This window comes from Hibiscus syriacus, unplaced genomic scaffold, assembly GCF_006381635.1.
Source record: "Hibiscus syriacus cultivar Baekdansim isolate YM2019G1 unplaced genomic scaffold, ASM638163v2 tig00111409_pilon, whole genome shotgun sequence".
Taxonomy (NCBI): Eukaryota; Viridiplantae; Streptophyta; class Magnoliopsida; order Malvales; family Malvaceae; genus Hibiscus; species Hibiscus syriacus.
In genome coordinates, this window is record NW_024063086.1 from 3103663 (window position 1) to 3124307 (window position 20645).

Here is a 20645-nt window from a genome sequence, read left to right on the forward strand (position 1 = left end):
AATTTCTTTACCACCAAAGTCACTAGGTCTCATGCTTATAGATACAATTTAAATTGACATAAACAAAAAATTATAATGGAGGAGATCAAAATTTGATCTTCCCTCTAAATTTTTTAGTTATGAAAATTTTCAGGTTATATTTTAACTACTTTTAGGGTTGAGTTTCTAATAATTTGTTTACAAATCAAAATCTGATATTATAATTTAATTTAATTTTTTCAAGAAAATTCCAGTAAAAATTTATCAGAAAATGTATTAGAAAATCTACATTTAGTATATGAAATCACATATGAAACTGAAACATAATAGATCTTATTTAACAATAATAAAACATAAACTTAACATTTAGTTCTAGGCAAAGTATGGATCCAAATGATAGCTGTAGGCATTATAGAAGTTCAAATACTAGGAACATAAAATCTAAGTAGCACACACTAGTGGATAAAATGCTTCAAGAAACTGACACACTGGAAGGTTTTTGCTTAGGTCCTGGGCTTGATGTGGCCTTCATTGGCGAGCTTGAAGAGATGAGCCTGTGCTGCTGCAGCACTGTTTGAGCCAAGCGCTGACACAAAACTCTGCCTCACTTGCTCAGTCGAGAATGGGAACCTGTGATTTACCATGGAGTTGAGAAACGAGGCGGTTCCTTCCCTGTAAAGCGCCCCAAGTCCATCACTACGTGTGTTTGAAAGTGCCTGGGGCAAGCTCATGGTTGCTCCGAACCCAGGAGCGCTGGTCATGCCGAATGCACTGCCTAAAGTTCCCCACCAACCAAGCAGACCCCATATCAGTGTGGGGTGACTCCTCCAGAAACTGAAAGTTACAATTATGAGATGTTAGTAACTTGATGGTAGAAGCAAGCAACTGATGGAAGTTACAATGACTTACTCGCATGTACCACCGATTGGTGGAGTTGGAGCAGGAAAGAATGGGGGTGTGGGAATGCTTGGAGTTCCTGGATCGATTATTGGTGTTGGTGGACTACCACCACCGTAAGTTGGCGGACTTCCACCTCCATATGATGGAGGTGTGCTTGGAGTTCCTGGATCGATAATGGGAGTTGGTGGGCTTACAATTACTGGTGTTGGTGGACTGCCACCTCCATAAGTTGGCGGACTTCCACCTCCATATGATGGAGGTGTGCTTGGAGTTCCTGGATCGATAATGGGAGTTGGTGGGCTTACAGTTACTGGTGTTGGTGGACTGCCACCTCCATAAGTTGGCGGACTTCCACCTCCATATGATGGAGGTGTGCTTGGAGTTCCTGGATCGATAATGGGAGTCGGTGGGCTTACAGTTACTGGTGTTGGTGGACTGCCACCTCCATAAGTTGGCGGACTTCCACCTCCATATGATGGAGGTGTGCTTGGAGTTCCTGGATCGATAATGGGAGTTGGCGGGCTTACAGTTACTGGTGTTGGTGGACTGCCACCTCCATATGATGGGGGACTACCGTGCGAAGGAGTTCGCGGTGGTGTCGATGGAGTTGATGGTTCATGTGGTGGGGTTCCACAATTTCCACCTGAAGGCGTTGATGGTGTTGATGGTGTATGGTGGTAACCACCTCCATGCGATGGGGTTCCATGAGAGGGAGGCGTGCCACCACCTGAGCCGTGGGATGGTGGTGTTCCATGTGAACCTGCACTTACACCAATTACAATCAGCATCCACAACAAAACGGAAACATCAGATCAGACAACTTGTATGAACCATTATACCTGAGGGGGGAGTTCCTGCATGAGGGTCTGGTGATGGATAGTAGTTTTTCTGCTCCCCAAGATCAATGGAGCTCACAGGAACGACCAAGTTTTGGCAGAGCAAGCCAGCAACCAAAACCCACATCAAACAAAGCTGCTTGTTCCTTTCCCTCGCCATGTCTGTGTGGTACAAGATGACTACTACAACAGCAAAAAGTGGAAGGTGTAAGGGAAGAAGGAAGGGGATGATCAATATAAAACCCGAACCAGGTGAAATAAATGGAAACAGGTAAACCTGCTGAGGTTAGTTGATGACAGCAGGTGCATTTATATGTTGTATTAATATCTATTTTTGAATTCTTGAAACAATACTGAGCTTCAAATGGTTTTCCTTTTTTTTTTCCTCTAACAAAGGACATCAACTCATGGAACATGTAGAATCAAGCCTGGTCTTTAATCATATACATAATTATGATTACATATAGATAATTGAGCTATAATCAACTTCTAGGGAGAAAAAGAGATTGCTTGTCCAAGTGGCATTTCATTTAGTTTTACTTATTACAGAAACTTATATTAATATGGGATCAGTGGATTAGTATTGGCATGAGATTAATATTTACTTAAATACAGGATCTTTAAACTTCCCAATATGGAACCTGCACTTAATATGGTGTGGTTCATCTTCCCTGATGAAGACTTTGCTGTTGGTGTGGTTTTGAAATTTTTGAAGGTTGCGATCGCATCCGAACACCTCCTTGATCCATGGGTTATCTGATATACGGTTAGCCTGTGAGTTACAATGGAAACACTATGTGATTAGTTGGCTAATTGTTGAAGCACAAAACTTGTGCAACCTGTCAAAACCCACTAGAAAAGGATCAGACCATGATGGAACGTGAGTTTCCGAGGGAATTGAAGGTTCTTTTCATGAGGCTGAATTGGACCCACAGTTCTGCAAATGAGAAATTCATCTTAAATGGGTGTGGCAGAGAGGTAGGTGTAGATTTTTTTACAGAAGTAAAGAAACACAGCAATGGTGGTGCCATTTGGATGCATAAACTTAAGGCTAGCCCTATATATATGAATATGTAAACACGGTGTCATGACATGGGGTAGGGAAGTATAAGAAGCAACAACCTAATTTAATGTTAAAATATAGTGATTTTAGGGTGAAATCGAAAACGTGATAAAAATCATAATATTTTAAGTTGATTATAACCTAAAATGGTATCATTTTCTTAACATTTTTTGTTCAATAAAAAATATTAATTAAAAAATAACATTTTAGATTGCGCTCAACCTAAAGTGTTCTCATTTTTATCACATATTCGATTATGTCCCAAAATCACTATTTTTTAGTCTTAAATTAGACTGATGTATAATATAACTATCCCCATGGGAGCAGAAAAGTAACTAATTTAATTAATGAATAATTTGTAATCCGATATTTGAGAGGAAATCTCTATTAAGATTGACGTGGAATTTTCTATTTCCAAAAATATCAATATCTCTATATTAATAAAAAAATTACGTTTCAGTTTTTTTTAACATTATAATACAAAAGAAGTGTTATTTTTATGTCGAGATTAGTGTATTGTTAGTTCTTTGTACTCTATGGTGCATCTTGGAGTTTTTTCATCAAAACAATATTGTTTTTCCAAAGGTATCGTTTTAGAAAAGTCTAATTTATTTAAAAACGACGCCGTTTTGAATTCTTATAAAATCCAATTTCCCGATTTCTTCATTTTCCTCTACTTTATTCTTCCTTTTTCCACCTCTCCCTTTTTATCTCTATATGTCTAGATCCCGACCACCGCTCGTTGCAACTAATCATTGTCAACGACGATCATTTTTCACTAAACTCATTTCACTCTCGTGAGCGTGAGTCTTGTACATATTTAACCAAAAACACCTCAAACTCCACGAATTTAGCATCATCGTTTCCCTTCTCTTGGAAATTGTCAAGTTTTTAATGATTTTTTTTCGTTCTATGGTTGAACCACCACTTGAATCTGACCATAAACCTCTTGAGTCAAAATCACTCTGTATTCAATTTAAAACTTTCATCATTGGATCAACCTAGTTTCATGCTATGCTCATCTTCACGTTGTTTCTCAACTTTTAATCCTTCATATTTTCTAGCGGGACTCCGATCATTCAACAACTCAAAAAAGAAAAAGAAAGAGCTTCATAGGTCAATTTTTATTTCCTTCATTTCCCCTTTTTTAATATTTTGTTTTTGTCTACTTGCTTCTTCAAATTGTTTCTATTATGCTATGATTAGTTGATCTTCATGAGTATCTTTTTAGGGAATCTATAATTTGTTATCAACTTAATAAAAAATAGTAAGGTGTATTCTGATTTTGTCTCACTGATTAGAGTTAACTACATCATATGCCTTCAAAGTATGACCCTCATTTTAAATTGGTCCATAAACTTTTAAATGTTCCAAATTTATCCCTTCCAAACTTTTTGAACAATCCAATTTCATCCCAAAGTATACGTATATATTAATCACATCTCTTGTTAATAAAATTGTTAAGCCAACTTATATTATTATATGTTTGAAAAAAAAACAATTTATGGCTGAAACCAATTACACATATGGATGGATTTGGGGATGAAATTGAGATGTTCAAAAAGTTTGGGGACCAATTTAGAAAAAGAGTCATAGTTTAGGGATGAAATTGAAATGTTTAAAAGTTTAGGGACTAATTTAGAAATAGAGTCATAGTTTAGGGATGAAATTGGAATATTCAAAAGTTTAAGGACCAATTTAAAATGAGGATTATAGTTTATGGACATATGATTCAATTAACTCCACTAATTATAATGTGTTGTATTGTTTACATTTTTGTTCTTAAATATCGTACCCAGCTTATGTTTTAGATTTTGTTTGAGTACTATGTTGCATCAACAACCTTGTATTGTTGATTAAACTTATAGAAAACCTCATATTATTTTTATGCTATGTTGTTTAAATTTTTGTTTGTATACTATTTTGTATCGAAAATAGTAAGATATGTTATACTGTGTTGTCTTTTATGTCCACTACTGTAAAATTATTGTTTTAAGGGTTAGTTATCCTATTTATACATGAAGTATACTAGATTTTTAGTTCTATGCATAATGTTTAAAACTTTTCGATTTCATATATGATATTTTTTGTGGTTAACAAGTTCATCCATTTTCGTCACAGAAGATGAAGTAGAATCCTGTGACCACTAACAAAATGACATGTGGTACTTTTAATTTTTTTTAAAAATTAAAACTTTCCCTCTATTTTCCTATTTTCCCCATAATTAGTGTAATATCCCAACGAGACCAACGACAACTATCGGAGAAGGCAACGAAGGCGAGGGGACGTACTAGGTTTTGATACAAATAGCCTGGGGATTCTAGTGGTGATGCCTGTGAGGCTCACAGATGTCGGGGTCGGTCGAAACAATGAAAAAACAGCACAAGAAACTTATTTCCAGTGAAACTTCGAAGCATCTTCCACGGAGATCGACGACGATTCACAACAAACGGTCGACAGGGTTTTGGTCGTGGTGGCAAGACACTCCGGTGATGATGGTAGTGGCGATCACTGACCTACAACGGCAAAGATCGACGACAAGTAACGCCATCGTCTCTCACTGATTTTCGATGAACGACGGGCGAATAGAGGTAACCGACGGTCGAAATTTGATTGCGGGACAACGACGATGTCGGTGATGACGGCGGTGCACACCATGGTCGGTCGGAAAAGGTTGAACGACAATGGGCAACTGTTTGAATGGTTGAATGTGAGAGGTTATTTTTTATAAAAAAAATGTTTTTTTGAAGTGTCACATGACATTTTGATAGTGGTCATAGAGTTTCATGTCACATTCTGTGACGGAAATGGATGAACTTGTTAACAGTAGAAAACACCATATATGAAATCGAGAATTTTTAAAAATTATGTAAGAAACTGAAATTTTAGTATACTTCATATATGAATGGGATAATTCACCCTTATTTTAAATGTTGTATTGATCAAATTGTCTTTTTTGATCGTTGATTTTACTGTTTTGTCTATTAGAATTAATATAAAGATAGTTTATGTTTGTTGATCTCACTGTTTTGTCTATTGAAGGAAACATATGAAAAATAAAACACACACTAAATGCATGTTGTAAAAAGACAGTAGGGTAAAGGAACAACTTGTAAAAAACACAGTAAAACAACTTATAGAAAATCAAAATAAACTATAATCAGATATATTATTTATTTGAAAATTTTATAGAACAATTTAGGATAATCAAAAATAAATTGTAAGTAGAAATATATTGTTTATTTCAACAACTTATAGATAGGGGGTGAGCGTTCGATCGCGTCAAGTCAAAAATATTTGAATTATTCGAGTTGACTCGAAATTTTTCGAGTCGAGTTTATAAAATTTGAGTCGAGTCAAATTTTTGAGTTTCTATTTAAATTTAATTGTAAATATTTATAATATAATACATTGTTTCATTCTAATTTAAATTTTTTTTATAGCCATATACAATACATATATATATTTTTTTCATATGTAATTTACATATGTCATACAAAGTCGAGGGACTCTACTCATACTTCGACTTGTTAGGTATGGCTCATAAATATACCAGTAAAGAGGACAGGAGATGGAGCGAGCGAACATCAACTGTCCTTACAAAGAAAGTCTCGTTGTGGGGTTACGAATTATGTGGGTTGGGGGTGCGGGGGCTGCCCCCGCGGTACGGTACAGGGTTAATTTTGTAATTATGTACCAGGGTTTTCTATTATAAATAGAGATGTAACCTAGACCTAAAATACCAATCATTGAATAAAAACTTCTAGCGCCGCCTAGGCACCGAGGACGTAAGCACATTGCCGAACCTCGTAAAATTCTCGTGTTCTTTTGTTTTCTTTACCCGTTTTCGTCAACAATTGGTATCAGATGTCAGGAGCAAAATTCGAAGTCGCGAAATTCGATGGTCAGGGTAACTTCGGATTATGGCAAACGAGGGTGAAGGATCTATTGGCGTAGCAAGGGATCTTGAAAGCTTTGCGATCTACAAAGCCGGCGTCGATGGATGAGGAAGATTGGGAAGAATTGCAGCAGCGAGCGGCAGGAACCATACGATTATGCTTGGCGGACGAGGTCATGTATCACGTCATGCATCTATCGTCTCCAGACGAAATTTGGAGGAAGTTGGAAAGTCAGTTTATGTCCAAATCCTTAACGACAAAACTGTATCTGAAGCAGCGGCTGTATGGGCTGAAGATGCAGGACGATCACGATTTGGCGCAACACGTGAATGTCTTCAATCAAATCGTTTCTGATCTGGCTCGGCTTGATGTGAAAATTGAGGATGAAGACAGAGCGATGATTCTGTTGTGTTCGTTGCCTCCCTCTTACGAACACATGGTGACTACTCTTACATATGGGAAAGAGACTATCAATGTTGAGGAGATTACTGCAGCCTTGTTGGCTCACAACCAGCGGAAGCAGAATGCAGGGGAAAGCTCTCAAGCCGATAGCTTATATGTCAAGGGTAATCGAGATCGTGGATGGAAGCCAGAGAAGGCAGGGTCCGGGAAGCGGAATTCCAGATCCAAATCCAGGGATAAGAAGACGATTCACTGTTACAAGTGCAAGGAGGCGGGACATATGAAGCGAGACTGTCCGAAGTTGAAAAAGCAGACTGATGAGAAGCGTGATGGCTCATCCAAGTCTGTGAGCGTGGTCGAGGATGATAATTCTGATTGCAGTGAGGGTGATATGCTTTCTATTTCAACGACACAATTGACGGATGCTTGGATTCTTGATTCTGGATGTTCTTATCACATCACGCCAAATAGGGAATGGTTTTCGACATACAGGCCGGTTAATTCTGGTTCGGTTTATTTGGGTGATGATCGATGTTGCAATATTGTTGGTATTGGTGATGTCAGAATTAAGATGCACGATGGCTCCGTTCGGACGTTGAGTGGTGTTCGACATATCCCAGACTTGAAGAAGAATTTGATTTCCTTGGGCACTTTGCACAAGAATGGTTTTATCCCTAAGGCTGACGAGGATAGGGAAACCATTCGGATTGTTAAAGGAGCATTGACTGTGATGAAAGGCAAGATGACTGCAGGGAATATCTACAGATTGTTAGGGAGTACCGTTGCAGGTGGAGTTCACTCTGTTGAGTCCTGTGATGATACGACAAAATTGTGGCATATGCGCCTTGCTCATCTTAGTGAACGTGGTATGGCAGAATTACACAAGAGAAACTTGTTGCATGGTGTCAAAAGCTGTAAGCTCGACTTTTGCAAGTATTGTGTTCTTGGTAAACAGACTAAAGTCCGTTTCAAGACTGCGAAGCACACAACTCAAGGGATTCTTGATTATGTGCATTCTGATGTATGGGGGCCTTCCATGACATCGTCTTTGGGTGGATCTAGGTACTATGTTACTTTTATTGATGATTTTTCACGGAAAGTTTGGGTGTATTTTTTGAAACAGAAATCTGAAGTTTTTGAGAAGTTCAAGCTGTGGAAAGCTGAGGTAGAAAACCAAACAGGACGAAAAATCAAGTGTTTGCGGTCTGACAATGGTACGGAGTACACAGATTCACAGTTCCTACAATTCTGTAAGGAGCATGGGATTCAGAGGCATTTTACAGTGCGCAAGACACCACAACAGAATGGTGTTGCGGAACGAATGAACAGGTCGTTGAATGAAAGAGCCAGATGTTTGCGGTTGAATGCGGGGATTCCCAAACACTTCTGGGCTGAGGCTGTTAACATGGCGTGTTACCTTATCAACAGATCGCCAAGGGCATCGCTGGCTGGGAAAGTTGCAGAAGAGGTATGGACTGGTCATGATGTTAGTTTTGATAACTTACGGATTTTTGGTTGTCCTGCTTATGTGCATGTACCTGCTGATGAGAGATCCAAACTTGATGCAAAATCGAAGGAGTGCATTTTTCTGGGTTACAAGAAAGGTGTCAAAGGATTCAAGTTCTGGGATCCAGTTGCGAAGAAAGTTGTGATTAGTAGAGATGTCGTTTTTGATGAACAATCCATGTTGCAGCAGAAGCAAGACACGACAGTGGTGGATTTCGAGCAGTTTCCAGTTGAGAAACCAGAAACTTCTCAACCGACTTCTGGTGGTTCCACTACGGATGATTTGCAGGATTATAGTCTCGCCAGAGACAGGGTGAGACGGACGAATATAAAGCCTCCGAACAGATTGGGTTTTGAAGACTTGGTATCTTTTGCACTTATTGTTAGCAGTGATGATCCGGTTACTTTTCATGATGCCGTTACTAGTCAGGAAAACGACAAGTGGATGGCAGCCATGGTTGAGGAGATGGAGTCTTTGAATCACAATCGCACATGGGAGTTAGTTCCCCTTCCTGAGGGTAAGAAGCCGATTGGTTGCAAATGGGTGTATAAGAAGAAACCAGTAGTAACAGAAAAAGAGGGGGAGAAGTTCAAGGCTCGTTTGGTAGCGAAGGGTTTTTCACAGCAGAAAGGAGTTGATTATGATGAAATCTTTTCTCCTGTGGTCAGGCACACTTCAATCCGAGCAGTACTTGCATTGGTGGCTAGTTGGGATTTGCATTTAGAGCAGATGGATGTTAAAACTGCTTTTTTGCATGGTGATTTAGAGGAGCAGATCTACATGCGGCAACCTGAAGGTTTCACTCAACCTGGAAACGAGCATTTAGTTTGCAGATTGAAGAAATCTTTGTACGGGTTGAAACAGTCTCCGAGATAGTGGTATAAACGGTTTGACTCCTATATGATCAAGATTGGCTACAACCGATGTGAGTATGATTGTTGTGTCTATGTTAAGAGCCTTGATGATGGTTCTTTTATTTTTCTATTACTGTATGTTGATGATATGTTGATTGCTGCGAAGAACATGGATGATGTTATCGGTTTGAAAACTTTATTGAGTCAGGAATTTGATATGAAAGATTTAGGTGCTGCAAAGAAAATTCTTGGAATGGAAATTTGCAGGGACAGAGACTCAAGGAAACTGCGGCTATCTCAACGGGGTTATGTTGAGAAAATGCTAGAAAGGTTTGCGATGAGCAGCGCAAAACCAGTTAGCACTCCATTGGCGAATCACTTTAAGCTCTCATCAGAACAGTGCCCCAAGACAGATAAGGAAGCTGAAGATATGGCAAAGGTTCCGTATTCTAATGCTGTTGGCTGCTTGATGTATGCGATGGTATGTACTCGTCCTGATTTAGCTCATGCTGTTAGTCAAGTTTGTAAGTACATGTCTAAACCTGGTAAGCAACATTGGGAAGCAGTCAAGTGGATCTTTCGGTACTTAAAGGGTACTGTGGGACATGGAATTGTTTTTGGGAGTCAGCGGGATAATCCTTTGGTTGTAGGATATGTGGATTCAGACTATGCAGGTGACTTGGATAATAGAAGATCTACGACAGGGTATGTCTTTACTCTTGGTGGAGGGCCTATTTGTTGGAAGTCTACTGTTCAATCTATTGTGGCTCTATCTACAACTGAAGCTGAGTACATGGCAGCGGCTGAAGCTGCAAAAGAAGCTTTATGGCTTACTGGTTTAGTGAAGGAGTTGGGTGTTCAACAAGGTGGAGTTCAGTTGGCTAAGAATCAGGTGTATCGTGCTAGAACTAAACATATTGATGTAAGGTTCCACAAGATCAGAGAGTTGGTTGCATCTGGAGAGGTTTTGTTTCAGAAGGTACATACTGATGAAAATGCCGCTGATATGTTCACTAAGCCAGTTACGACAGACAAGTTCAAGCATTGCTTGGACTTGTTGAATGTTTCGAGTTGTTAAAGAATCAAGGTAACCCAACCCACATTGAATTTTCAAGAGGCAGGATATTCGCCAAGGTGGAGATTTGTTAGGTATGGCTCATAAATATACCAGTAAAGAGGACAGGAGATGGAGCGGAGTGAGCGAAGCGAACATCAACTGTCCTTACAAAGAAAGTCTCGTTGTGGGGTTACGAATTATGTGGGTTGGGGGTGCGGGGGCGCAGCCCCCGCGGTACGGTACAAGGTTAATTTTGTAATTATGTACCAGGGTTTTCTATTATAAATAGAGATGTAACCTAGACCTAAAATACCAATCATTGAATAAAAACTTCTAGCGCCGCCTAGGCACCGAGGACGTAAGCACATTGCCGAACCTCGTAAAATTCTCGTGTTCTTTTGTTTTCTTTACCCGTTTTCGTCAACACGACTCAAACTTGAAAATCAATCTACTAATTATTAAAAATTTCAAGTTATTCGAGTTGTATTTTACAACTTGATTTGAACTTGAAATTTTTTTGAGTCGAGGAGAGTTTATGAAATTACAACTCGAATTCAATTCAAGTCGAGTTTAGGTCTGATTTTAAAAAAAATGAAAGTTTTGGTACTAAAATGAAACAAAAGTGATAGTTTAGGCACTAAATGTGTGGTTTACTCTTTATATTATTATTAATTTCCTAGCACGAACTAAGCGACCTCGATGGTAAAAAGAATTGTAGTTATTCTTTGAGGCCCTGAATTCGAACATCAGAAATATCACGAGTATGAATGTTCAATGCCAAATGATTGAGAGTTATCTTTAATCAGATATTGTGTTGTACTTCTCCAAATTAATAAAAAAAAAATCTTGCTCCTACATACTCAAGTTGAATGAATATCCCACGAGTTGACATTTGATTCTCATAACTTGGCCCTTATTTAATTACCCCTCTTTATTCACTTTGACTTTGTTTTCACATTGCAGATTTGTAGGGATATTCTGAGAATTAAAAAATAAAATTCCAGCAACACTTAAACAAGGGATTCTTTACCACTCAATCAGATAATGAATAATTTTCAGATATTTTATGATGATTACCTTTTGTTATTGTGAGGGCGGTGAGGGTATCTGCTGGCACATGCATTGCCCATGTTCACTGTTCATTCTTCTCATATTCTTCTGTTCCAAGTCAATCTCTGTTGAGCCCATACATACATACATAGTTGACATTTCTTAGAAAACCAAAAATGGGGTTTTGAGTTTGAGTATCAATATCCAGGAAGGTATATAAATTCTTGGTTTTCTCAGTATATTTTCCTCATACCTCAAAAGGAAAATGGCTGTGGAGATGAACAGTTTTCTTCCATTGATTTTGTTTTGCCTAGCAGCAATCATCTCCTCCACCGTTTTCTTCCAACGCAAGAAACGTTGTTATACATCAAAGAGTAAACTCCCGCCGGGGAAACTTGGGCTGCCATTGATAGGTGAAACAATGGAGTTCTACAAAGCTCAACGCAGCAATCGATTGTTCGAGGATTTCGTCGAACCGCGCATAGCAAAGTACGGAAAAATCTTCAAAACAAGCCTCATGGGATCACCGACCGTCATCGTCAACGGAGCCGAAGCGAATGGGTTCATATTGTCGAACGAGTTCAAGTTAGTGATAAGCTCATGGCCTTCGTCATCGGTTCAACTCATGGGACGAAACTCAATCATGGAAAAGCAAGGGGACCAACATCGATTCCAACGAGGTTTAATAACCTCCAGCCTCAGCTGTTCAGCGTTGGGGAGTCTAGTGCCTAAAATATGCAGGGCAGTTCAATTGCACCTCAAAAGTTACTGGCATGGAAAAGATAGGGTTAGCCTCTATTGTTCGACGAAGCTTTTGACATTCACCATAGTGTTCGAGTGCTTGTTAGGGATCAATGTGGAGCCACAGATGTTGGGGACATTTGAAAGAGTTTTGGAAGGTGCCTTCGCTCCACCCATCAACTTCCCCGGTTCTAAATTTTCAAGAGCCAAGAGAGCAAGGGTGGAGATTGTGAAGATGTTGCAGAAAGTAGTGGCTGAAAAGAGACAAGAAATGGAAAAAACCAGCATGGGATGTAGTAGTAGTACGCTGCTGGCACGATTGGTGGCTGCAATGATTCGTGGGGATCTCACAGAAGAAGAGGTGATTGACAATGTGGTTTTGCTGGTCTTTGCAGCTCATGATACGACCTCGTTCGCCATTGCCATGACCTTCAAAATGTTAGCTCAACATCCACACTGCTACTCTAGAATCCTTCAAGGTGTAGTAGCAACATCCCCTTCAAAGTACTTTAGGCAATGTTTTTCAACTACATAATATTCAAAACAAGCCCTATTGTTTTGACAGAGCATGATGGTGTGATGAAGACGAAGAAGGAAGGTGAAGAACTGAGACTAGGAGATGTGAAGAAAATGGAGTATATCTGGGAAGCTGCTCGAGAGAGCATGAGGCTGTTCCCTCCAATATTCGGCTCTTTTAGGAAAGCGGTTGCAGACATTGAATACCAAGGATTCACCATTCCCAAAGGCTGGAAGGTACGTACCTCCTCATAGCTGCACTCATTAATTCCTCTGGTGAAGATAATGGCTTATAGTATGGCGTTATATGCGCGCATATGCAGGTGTTATGGACAGCGTACGGAACACATTACGATGGAGAGTATTTCAAAGATCCATGGCGATTTGATCCCAGCAGATTCCGGGAATCGGTGCCGCCCTATGTTTATGTTCCGTTCGGAGGAGGGGCGAGAAGATGCGCCGGCTATCAGCTTGCCAAGTTAAACATCCTCATATTCCTGCATTATGTACTTACTGGTTACAACTGGTCATTGGTTCATCCTAATGAGTCCATTATCATGGATCCTCTCCCACTTCCATCTAAAGGAATGCCCATCAACATCTCTCCCAAAACCCCAAAATGATTCTTTCTTTCCATTCAAGTCTAAATAATATATATATATATATATAATGATCATCTATTATACTCCAAATATAATCTATGTACTTTGATATAATTTAGGCATTCTATTCTTAGAATGTCATGTCATTAAAACAGTTACTTTCAATACATTTTTCTTATAAACTTCCTTTTTGACACAAGAAAAATCTACTATTAAAATCTGGGACGGAGCCGAGACATTAGTTTAAAGGGACAAAATGTAAATAACCTTAAAAATTGAGGGAGACAAAGTAAAACTAACCATAGAAAATGAAAAATAAAATCAAAATAAACTAAAATTATAAGGCCTAATTTGGTATATATCCATATATATTTTTAAATTATAAAAAAGTAGGGGACAATTAACCCCGGGACGAAGCATAGTTTCATCCCTGATTAAAATGGATTTGTTATAAATAAAATATTATTTTTTGAACAAGAACAATTAATTATGTAAATTATTTTACCGACTAATGTCATTATAAAATTAATATTAATTGTTATAAATAAAGTATTAATTTTTTAACGAGAACAATTAATGATGTAAATTGTTTTACTGACTATTATCATCATAAAATTAATATTAAATTGAAAAGTAAAATATATAAATAATTCACTAACTATAGAATTGTGTTCTATTGAATTTCAAACTATTGAAAGTTACAAAATAATCTTTCGATTATTAGAATATGTTTTATTGAGTTCATCGACTACTAAAACATAAAAAATAGGCACTCTGTTTTTTTAATAATTCAGGACGAATACAAAATAATATATACTCATTATTGACAATGTAACACACATCATACAAACGTAGATCTTCAAATTCAAAACTCTAAAAAGAGCAACTCTTCGATTAACAACCGAAACTTGATGGATTCAAAATAAAGTAATACCTAAATGTAAACAATATATAATGCTTTTTTTATATATATATATAACTAAATAAACTTGAGATTACATTGGAACTAAAACACGTGACTTTAATAAATAACACGTAAAATAAAAATAGTTTAATGTATCAGAAATTATATAAAAATTGAAACTGAAAACAGTCGGTTAGGGAAGAAAAAGGTTGTAAATCCACCTATCCTGTTTGAAAAATGAAGGCTTAATACCCAAATAAGTGCTTAAACTATATCATTTTTTCCGAATAGGTGTCTACAATATATTTTGACCCATCCAGGTGCCAAATGTTACAAACATTACCGCTTTAAGTGTTCGGGCCGTCAACGGTATTAATTTCCTCCGTTAATTGACACATATCACAATACGATAATTTTAAAACTTCTTATAAAACTTTAAAAATAAAATTCTATGTTTTTTAAAAAAACATATAAATTTTGAAATAACTCCAAAACTTTGAAAACCTTCATTTCAACCCCTAAACATAAGCTGGCCACCGCCCTTTGCCGTCGATGAAGCTCACCCGACATCACCTCCCACCGGCGACCAAAACTACTATGAAATCATGACTGATCGATGTTTTAAACCCCGCATACCCTAGGATGAAAATCGTGATCCCACAGGATACTAACGGCCAATTGACGACTACTATGACGACATATAACTAGGATGATGATAGAGACTACGTCGTCAGTAATGGTTTTGGCCGGAAAGAGCGGCGGCGACGGGTTAATATTAAGATTTGGAGATTTTAGTGATTTTGAGACTTTTTTGTAATTTAAAAGAAATTAAGTTTTTTATAAATATAATAATATTTTTAATATTTTTAAAAAAATATATAAATTTCAAAATTAAGAGATTATAACATGTGTCACTTAACAGTGAAAACTAACAGCCGTTACATCCCATGCACCTAAATTGGTCATGTTTATAACAATTAGGCACGTGGATGTACCAAAAAATACTATAGGCACCAATTTGGATGAAAAGTATATAATTTGGACACTTATTTGAGTATTAAACCAAAAATGAATGAGGATGGAGAATCAACACAGCTAAGCAAACTTGTGAGATAGTAAAAACCAATTTGCCTATTTTATGCCTACCTAGGCCTGTAAACGAATCGAACGCATACAAACGGAGGTATGTTCATGTTCGTTCATTTAATAAATAAACGAACACGAACATAAACGAACAAAATTTTTTTTGTCCATGTTCGTTTATTTAATACATAAACGAACACGAACATAAACGAACACGAACATAAACATTGGAGACCCTACCTTACATTGTTCTTTCATGAAAAATAGTCGACAATGCAAATCAACCTAATCTACAGTGATAAACAGCGTAAGAGCTAATTAGTAGTGATGAAATATTTGAAGATATCAAATATTTCGATCGATCTTTTAAAGATATTAAATTATTCACTCGACTTTAATTTAACGCTATAGCATTTATCTTAGTGGTCCATGATTACATATGAACAATCATTTTCCACTACGTTATTCTAATAAATTCGCCGGCTAAAAGTTTTGTGACATCAATGTCAGACTTTAGTCAGGTTTGTTCATACTGGTCCTTTCCGTTGGCAGAGTAGAAAATTTAACAGCATGAAGATTTCGAACGGTACAAATTGGACTATAAGACAATAAGATAGATCCGAAATCCCTTCGATGCTACATATCGTAAACGATATTATTGCTAAATCACCATTCAAAATTTTAGCGTACCTAAAGTCTACTCCACAACTAAAAGTCACACAAGAACTATGAAAACAAAAGTTCATTATCAAAGTGTATTTTCTACTTATTAATGAATTCTTCCTAGAAAACCCATTACTTCCGCTATTATACTATTTTTCAGAAATTGCATAAAAACCTTTGTTTTATTTTCTGGTAAATTCTATATGTTTTTCTCTTTACTGATGCTTATATACTTCCGATTGTGACCTTTATCTTCCCATATATTTCTAAAAAGAAGTATGATGTTTTCTTGAGTTTTAGATGTGAAGATACCCGCAATAACTTTACATATTAACTATTAAGTCAAATAAAACATAGAAAGAGATGAAAACAGACCTGTAAAAATTTAGATTGCACTATAATATAACTTGTTTTTGAAGCTTTCAGAGATCATCTCCACTCTCTAGTGAACACTAGGGTTTGGGAAAAAAATAGGGAAAATAAATATAGGTGCGAGGTGCCTCACAGGATTAACATATTGGATTTAATCTCCAAATAAAATTGGATTAATTATAAAATTTGTCATCAAAATATCAGATTAATTAATATTTTTAAGATACTTACAAATTGGTCACCAAAATTGATTTAAGAAGATTGGGTTAAACATAAATGAATAAACATAAACGAACATAATCGAACGAACATAAACGAACATTCACGAACGTAAATGAACGAACGAAACCTATGTTCATGTTCATTCATTTAATTAAATGAATACAAAATCTTGTTCATGTTCGTTCTTTTAATAAATAACGCACGTAATCGAATTTTCCGCTGCACGGTTCATGAACGGTTCGTTTAACGTTCAGTTCATTTACAGGCCTATGCCTATCAACTTACTTGGGTAAATTCAAAGACTAAATTCACTTGTTGGGTAATAGCAACAAATAATGAAAAAACTAATGGGCTCACATGGCTGGTAAAACCAAATAATCATGACTAAAAAATTTGTCATAGGCTACATCAACAATTATTTTCACATGTATCCATAACATTCTTACTAACAATCTGAATCTTTCAGACACTGCTTTGCATCTGGTAGCAAACTATGACTAACTGGCTTCAAACCTCTTCTAACCCACCAATTTACGACGGTCAGTTCTAGTTTCCGAACCTGCAAACATTTACTTTCTTCCATTACAGTTCATCAAGCATTTGACAGAAATATCAGATATTATACATACCATGAAACGATGCCAAAGCAAAGATGAACAGGATAACAAAGAAGCAAAAACAGAAAACTGTAAATCATCCTTTCAGCAAAATCTTATTTTCACATTATACTATTTCAGCTTTCAATCCAATGTACAGTTGTTTTCCATTTAAAACACTAGAAAACTCAGGAAAAAAGAAAAGAAAAACAGATAATTAGCATTTTATATACTATTAAAGATTAAAACAGCACAACACATTTGTCTCGCATAAATCTTTTAGCACATTATTTCATATATAGTACCCAAAATATTTCATGTTCGACATTAGAAAGATGGAATGCATCCAAGAGAGTCCAAAACAAACAAATAGCTCAGAGTACAATTTTCACATCCATTCTTTCTATGGGGTTCTTGCAGTTAACTTCCCAAATCCATCCTCCTCGTGTGAAAAGCCTTCGTTGAACATGCGTCTCACGATTGTAATTAATGAAAACAGGTAAAAGATGGTTCAAAAATTGTCCATGTTGTTCAGTATAATTGTCAATCGAAATACCCACCTTGAAAAGAAGTGGTATATCTACCAGAGAATGAGTGTTGATCGATAAAGGAAGTTTGTTGGAATATCATAACAGAATAAAATTCATAAACATATGAGCACACTGACGCAAGCATCATGCAATTAAAAAACTTGGGGAATAATTTTTTCCGAACAGGTGTTATCTTAATGTAGTGCAGATACGGGATAATTCAAGTCAGTATCAATTGGCAGGGGATTAGATAGTTCCATCAAAGAAAAAAAAAGATCTAGGTGATCCACAAAACACTATATCAAGGAACAAAACTAGCTGAACCCCTGTAACACAAAATTCACCATACAATTCTCATCATTATTTATATAGACATACGTATAATTGCTGTGAGAGTTGAAGACTTTGAGTCCATCAACCCTAAATATGCTAGGTTAATAGACAGTCTACTCATCAAATGGAGAACACAGGATTAGAAAAAGGCAACCAAACGGATTAAGGCGTTGTAGAAGAACGAAAAAAAGATCCAATAGCTATGGTTTATTAACATCTAAAGCTAACAGCTAGGTTTAATTTCCGAGATTAACCTTCAGCAGCCAGCAAGTTACTCACAGAATAAGAGTACAAAGATACTTCGTCAGGGTTTGGGTCCTCAATCCTATTTTTTCAGATTGTTCAATAAGATCCTTTAGAGCAAAAAAACAAATAAATAAACGAAAAGGAAAGGAGAAGGAGAAGAAAACCAACCTGCCTAACAATGAATGGCTCTTCAACAACACTTAAAGGCTCAGTTAGTATAGTGAAAAATCCATTACGGTTTCCATAAACAACATCTGTGAAGGGCCTATCACCCACCTGCCATGAACATAAATTATGTCGCCGACATAATCCAAAATCAAGATAAAATTAACCACCCCCAGTTAGCTCTATTGCCTTTTACATACCATGATAAGTTGCGATGACTTGTATCCAAAATGTTTCTCGATTTCTTCAGCTGTTCCAGCTGGTTTCTTCACCTCTACAAAGACATCATATGGAGACCCTAATCAATTCTAGATAAACCAAACACTTTCTTCATAAATTAAATCTAACTCAAATTAATGTGTGCTAAATCTTACAATCTTTAGCAGAAGTTGTAACTCATCCCAAGGTTTTTACGTGTTTAATGTTCTAACACATGATTGAAACTATAACATACAGCTGAAGAATCGATTTCTTCCTTCATAAACGCTATAGAAATGAATTTGTTAACAGAATTAAACAAAAATCTTGAAAGGAAAGGGGAAAACTTACTGTGCCTTATCACTTTAATCCCAATAGTCCCTTCTAGTTTCTTCGCCTTTGAACCATCATAATCGTACTCTAAAAGACCTTAATTCATGGAGACAAGGGGGAAACAAAACATCAATGAGTAAAGAATAAAAAGGACACGATTTCGAAAGAGACTAGCCAAAAAAAGTACCGGCAGAGTTGCTAAACACGGCGATATCAGGTCCAAAAACATCCTTGCACTTGTCAATGGAAGGACGGAGAGGAGGCCAAAGCGTCAAAGAATAAGGAACAGTAATGGTATTGTCCTTATCGAAAACCACGCCTTTAAACCCTCTTCTGTGGAGCTCAGACCAATCAATGCACCTTATATCACGCACTGCAACATGCGGCAACGCCAAGTGACGGTCTTTAACAAACACCCGGACCGAAAACAAGATGCCTTCAACATTGATTCTTTGTCCCACAGCTGCCCTCAAATCCGTCCACCACATTTTCGAGAAAATGACTCTTAGAAAACCCCCAAAATTGGTCCTTTCAGGATGTTTTTCCTCCTCCTCTTCTTCTTGGTCTTGCGGATCTGGGTCTTGATTATTCACGTTTTTCTGGCTGAAGGAAGGATAAAATTGTTCTAAAAAGGTGGATTTATGATCTGGGTACGTGTAGCTGTTGGTTCTGTTCTGATTCTCGTGCTGGGGTTGGCTGAAATCGTAGGTGGTCTTAGGGAGAGCTAAAAAACAGAGGGTTTTGAGGTGCGATTGATTCCTGGGGAAGGAAACATTAATGGTGATGGGTTTTTCTCCGGAATTGAAATGAACTAGGCGTGTGGGAACGAAAGAGCAACAGTTGGGGAATGCAGCAAGTACAACCGGCTGCATCTCCAATGAATTTGTTTCTGTTTACTCGATAAACAAATGCATTTTCTTTTTTCCCGGATTGGATTTCCTCTTCCCGCAACCGTTGATAAGTTTCCTTGATTTTGCCAACAATAATAAATAGCTCAAATTCCTGTTTTGGTCCCTTTATTATGCTTAAATTTACATTTTAGTTTCTATACTTCCTTGTGTTTCGGTTGTCTCATTTATTCTTCTTAGCAATTTCATCATGTAGTTATGGAGGAGGGATTTTGCTAATCTCAATATTGTTGATGTAGAAGAGCAACATTTAACTTTGATTTCTTTACTCATCTTGTGGATTCTTTGGAATTGCTAGAATATCAAACCTACTTTTCCATTAATGTCGGCAAAACTTGAATCAAAATAGTGGATTTGAAAATATCCACATATGGATAACCATATGTGGCAAGTGGATATGAAGTTGTGAGGCAACACAACATGAAAACTTAATCACGTCATCAATACAAAGATGTTAACAATTAAGAGAATGAAGGTGCAGCAACTAAGATTAAAACGAATGCAACAATTAACGTTTGGCTGTAGCTTAAGGTTGCAAAATTGAGAATAAATTGATGGAGTCAACGTGGCAAGAAAATGGACATGGAATTTCATTACTACAAGTAATTTGTTGCGGCAATGCAAGAAGAATTTGGCAACATCTAATCGTTTCATTTGGGCCATTAATTACCCTTATAAATATGTGT

At 37.1% G+C, this 20645-nt stretch overlaps 3 protein-coding genes across 9 annotated transcripts; 1 reads left to right on the forward strand and 2 right to left on the reverse strand.

The window, feature by feature from the left end:
• Positions 1–323: 323 nt before the first annotated feature.
• On the reverse strand, positions 324–2006 carry LOC120162833 (protodermal factor 1-like). Of its 6 annotated transcripts, none has more exons than XM_039172904.1 (5): positions 1719–2004; positions 1322–1639; positions 1053–1123; positions 889–962; positions 324–813 (listed from the first exon to the last, which is right to left on the reverse strand). In XM_039172904.1, exons 1-5 carry the CDS (start codon positions 1873–1875, stop codon positions 483–485), a joined length of 951 nt encoding a protein of 316 aa, XP_039028835.1. In that variant the 5' UTR covers positions 1876–2004; the 3' UTR covers positions 324–482. The 6 variants fall into 6 exon arrangements, with proteins under 6 accessions (XP_039028835.1, XP_039028834.1, XP_039028833.1 ...); XM_039172903.1 differs by lacking the exon at positions 1053–1123 and adding an exon at positions 1164–1234; XM_039172902.1 differs by having other exon boundaries at positions 889–966; positions 1057–1123; positions 1719–2003.
• Positions 2007–11793: 9787 nt separating this feature from the next.
• LOC120162885 (taxane 13-alpha-hydroxylase-like) lies at positions 11794–13427 on the forward strand. Its single transcript, XM_039172948.1, has 3 exons — positions 11794–12767; positions 12854–13041; positions 13128–13427. The coding sequence occupies exons 1-3, from the start codon at positions 11813–11815 to the stop codon at positions 13425–13427; spliced, it is 1443 nt and encodes a 480-aa protein (XP_039028879.1). The 5' UTR covers positions 11794–11812.
• A 3576-nt stretch (positions 13428–17003) lies between these two features.
• LOC120162857 (phosphatidylglycerophosphate phosphatase 1, chloroplastic-like) lies at positions 17004–19984 on the reverse strand. 2 transcript variants are annotated; one of them, XM_039172922.1, is made up of 5 exons: positions 19239–19984; positions 19070–19147; positions 18721–18794; positions 18524–18631; positions 17004–17209 (listed from the first exon to the last, which is right to left on the reverse strand). In XM_039172922.1, exons 1-5 carry the CDS (start codon positions 19921–19923, stop codon positions 17096–17098), a joined length of 1059 nt encoding a protein of 352 aa, XP_039028853.1. In that variant the 5' UTR covers positions 19924–19984; the 3' UTR covers positions 17004–17095. The 2 variants fall into 2 exon arrangements, with proteins under 2 accessions (XP_039028853.1, XP_039028854.1); XM_039172923.1 differs by having other exon boundaries at positions 17118–17222.
• Positions 19985–20645: the final 661 nt, after the last annotated feature.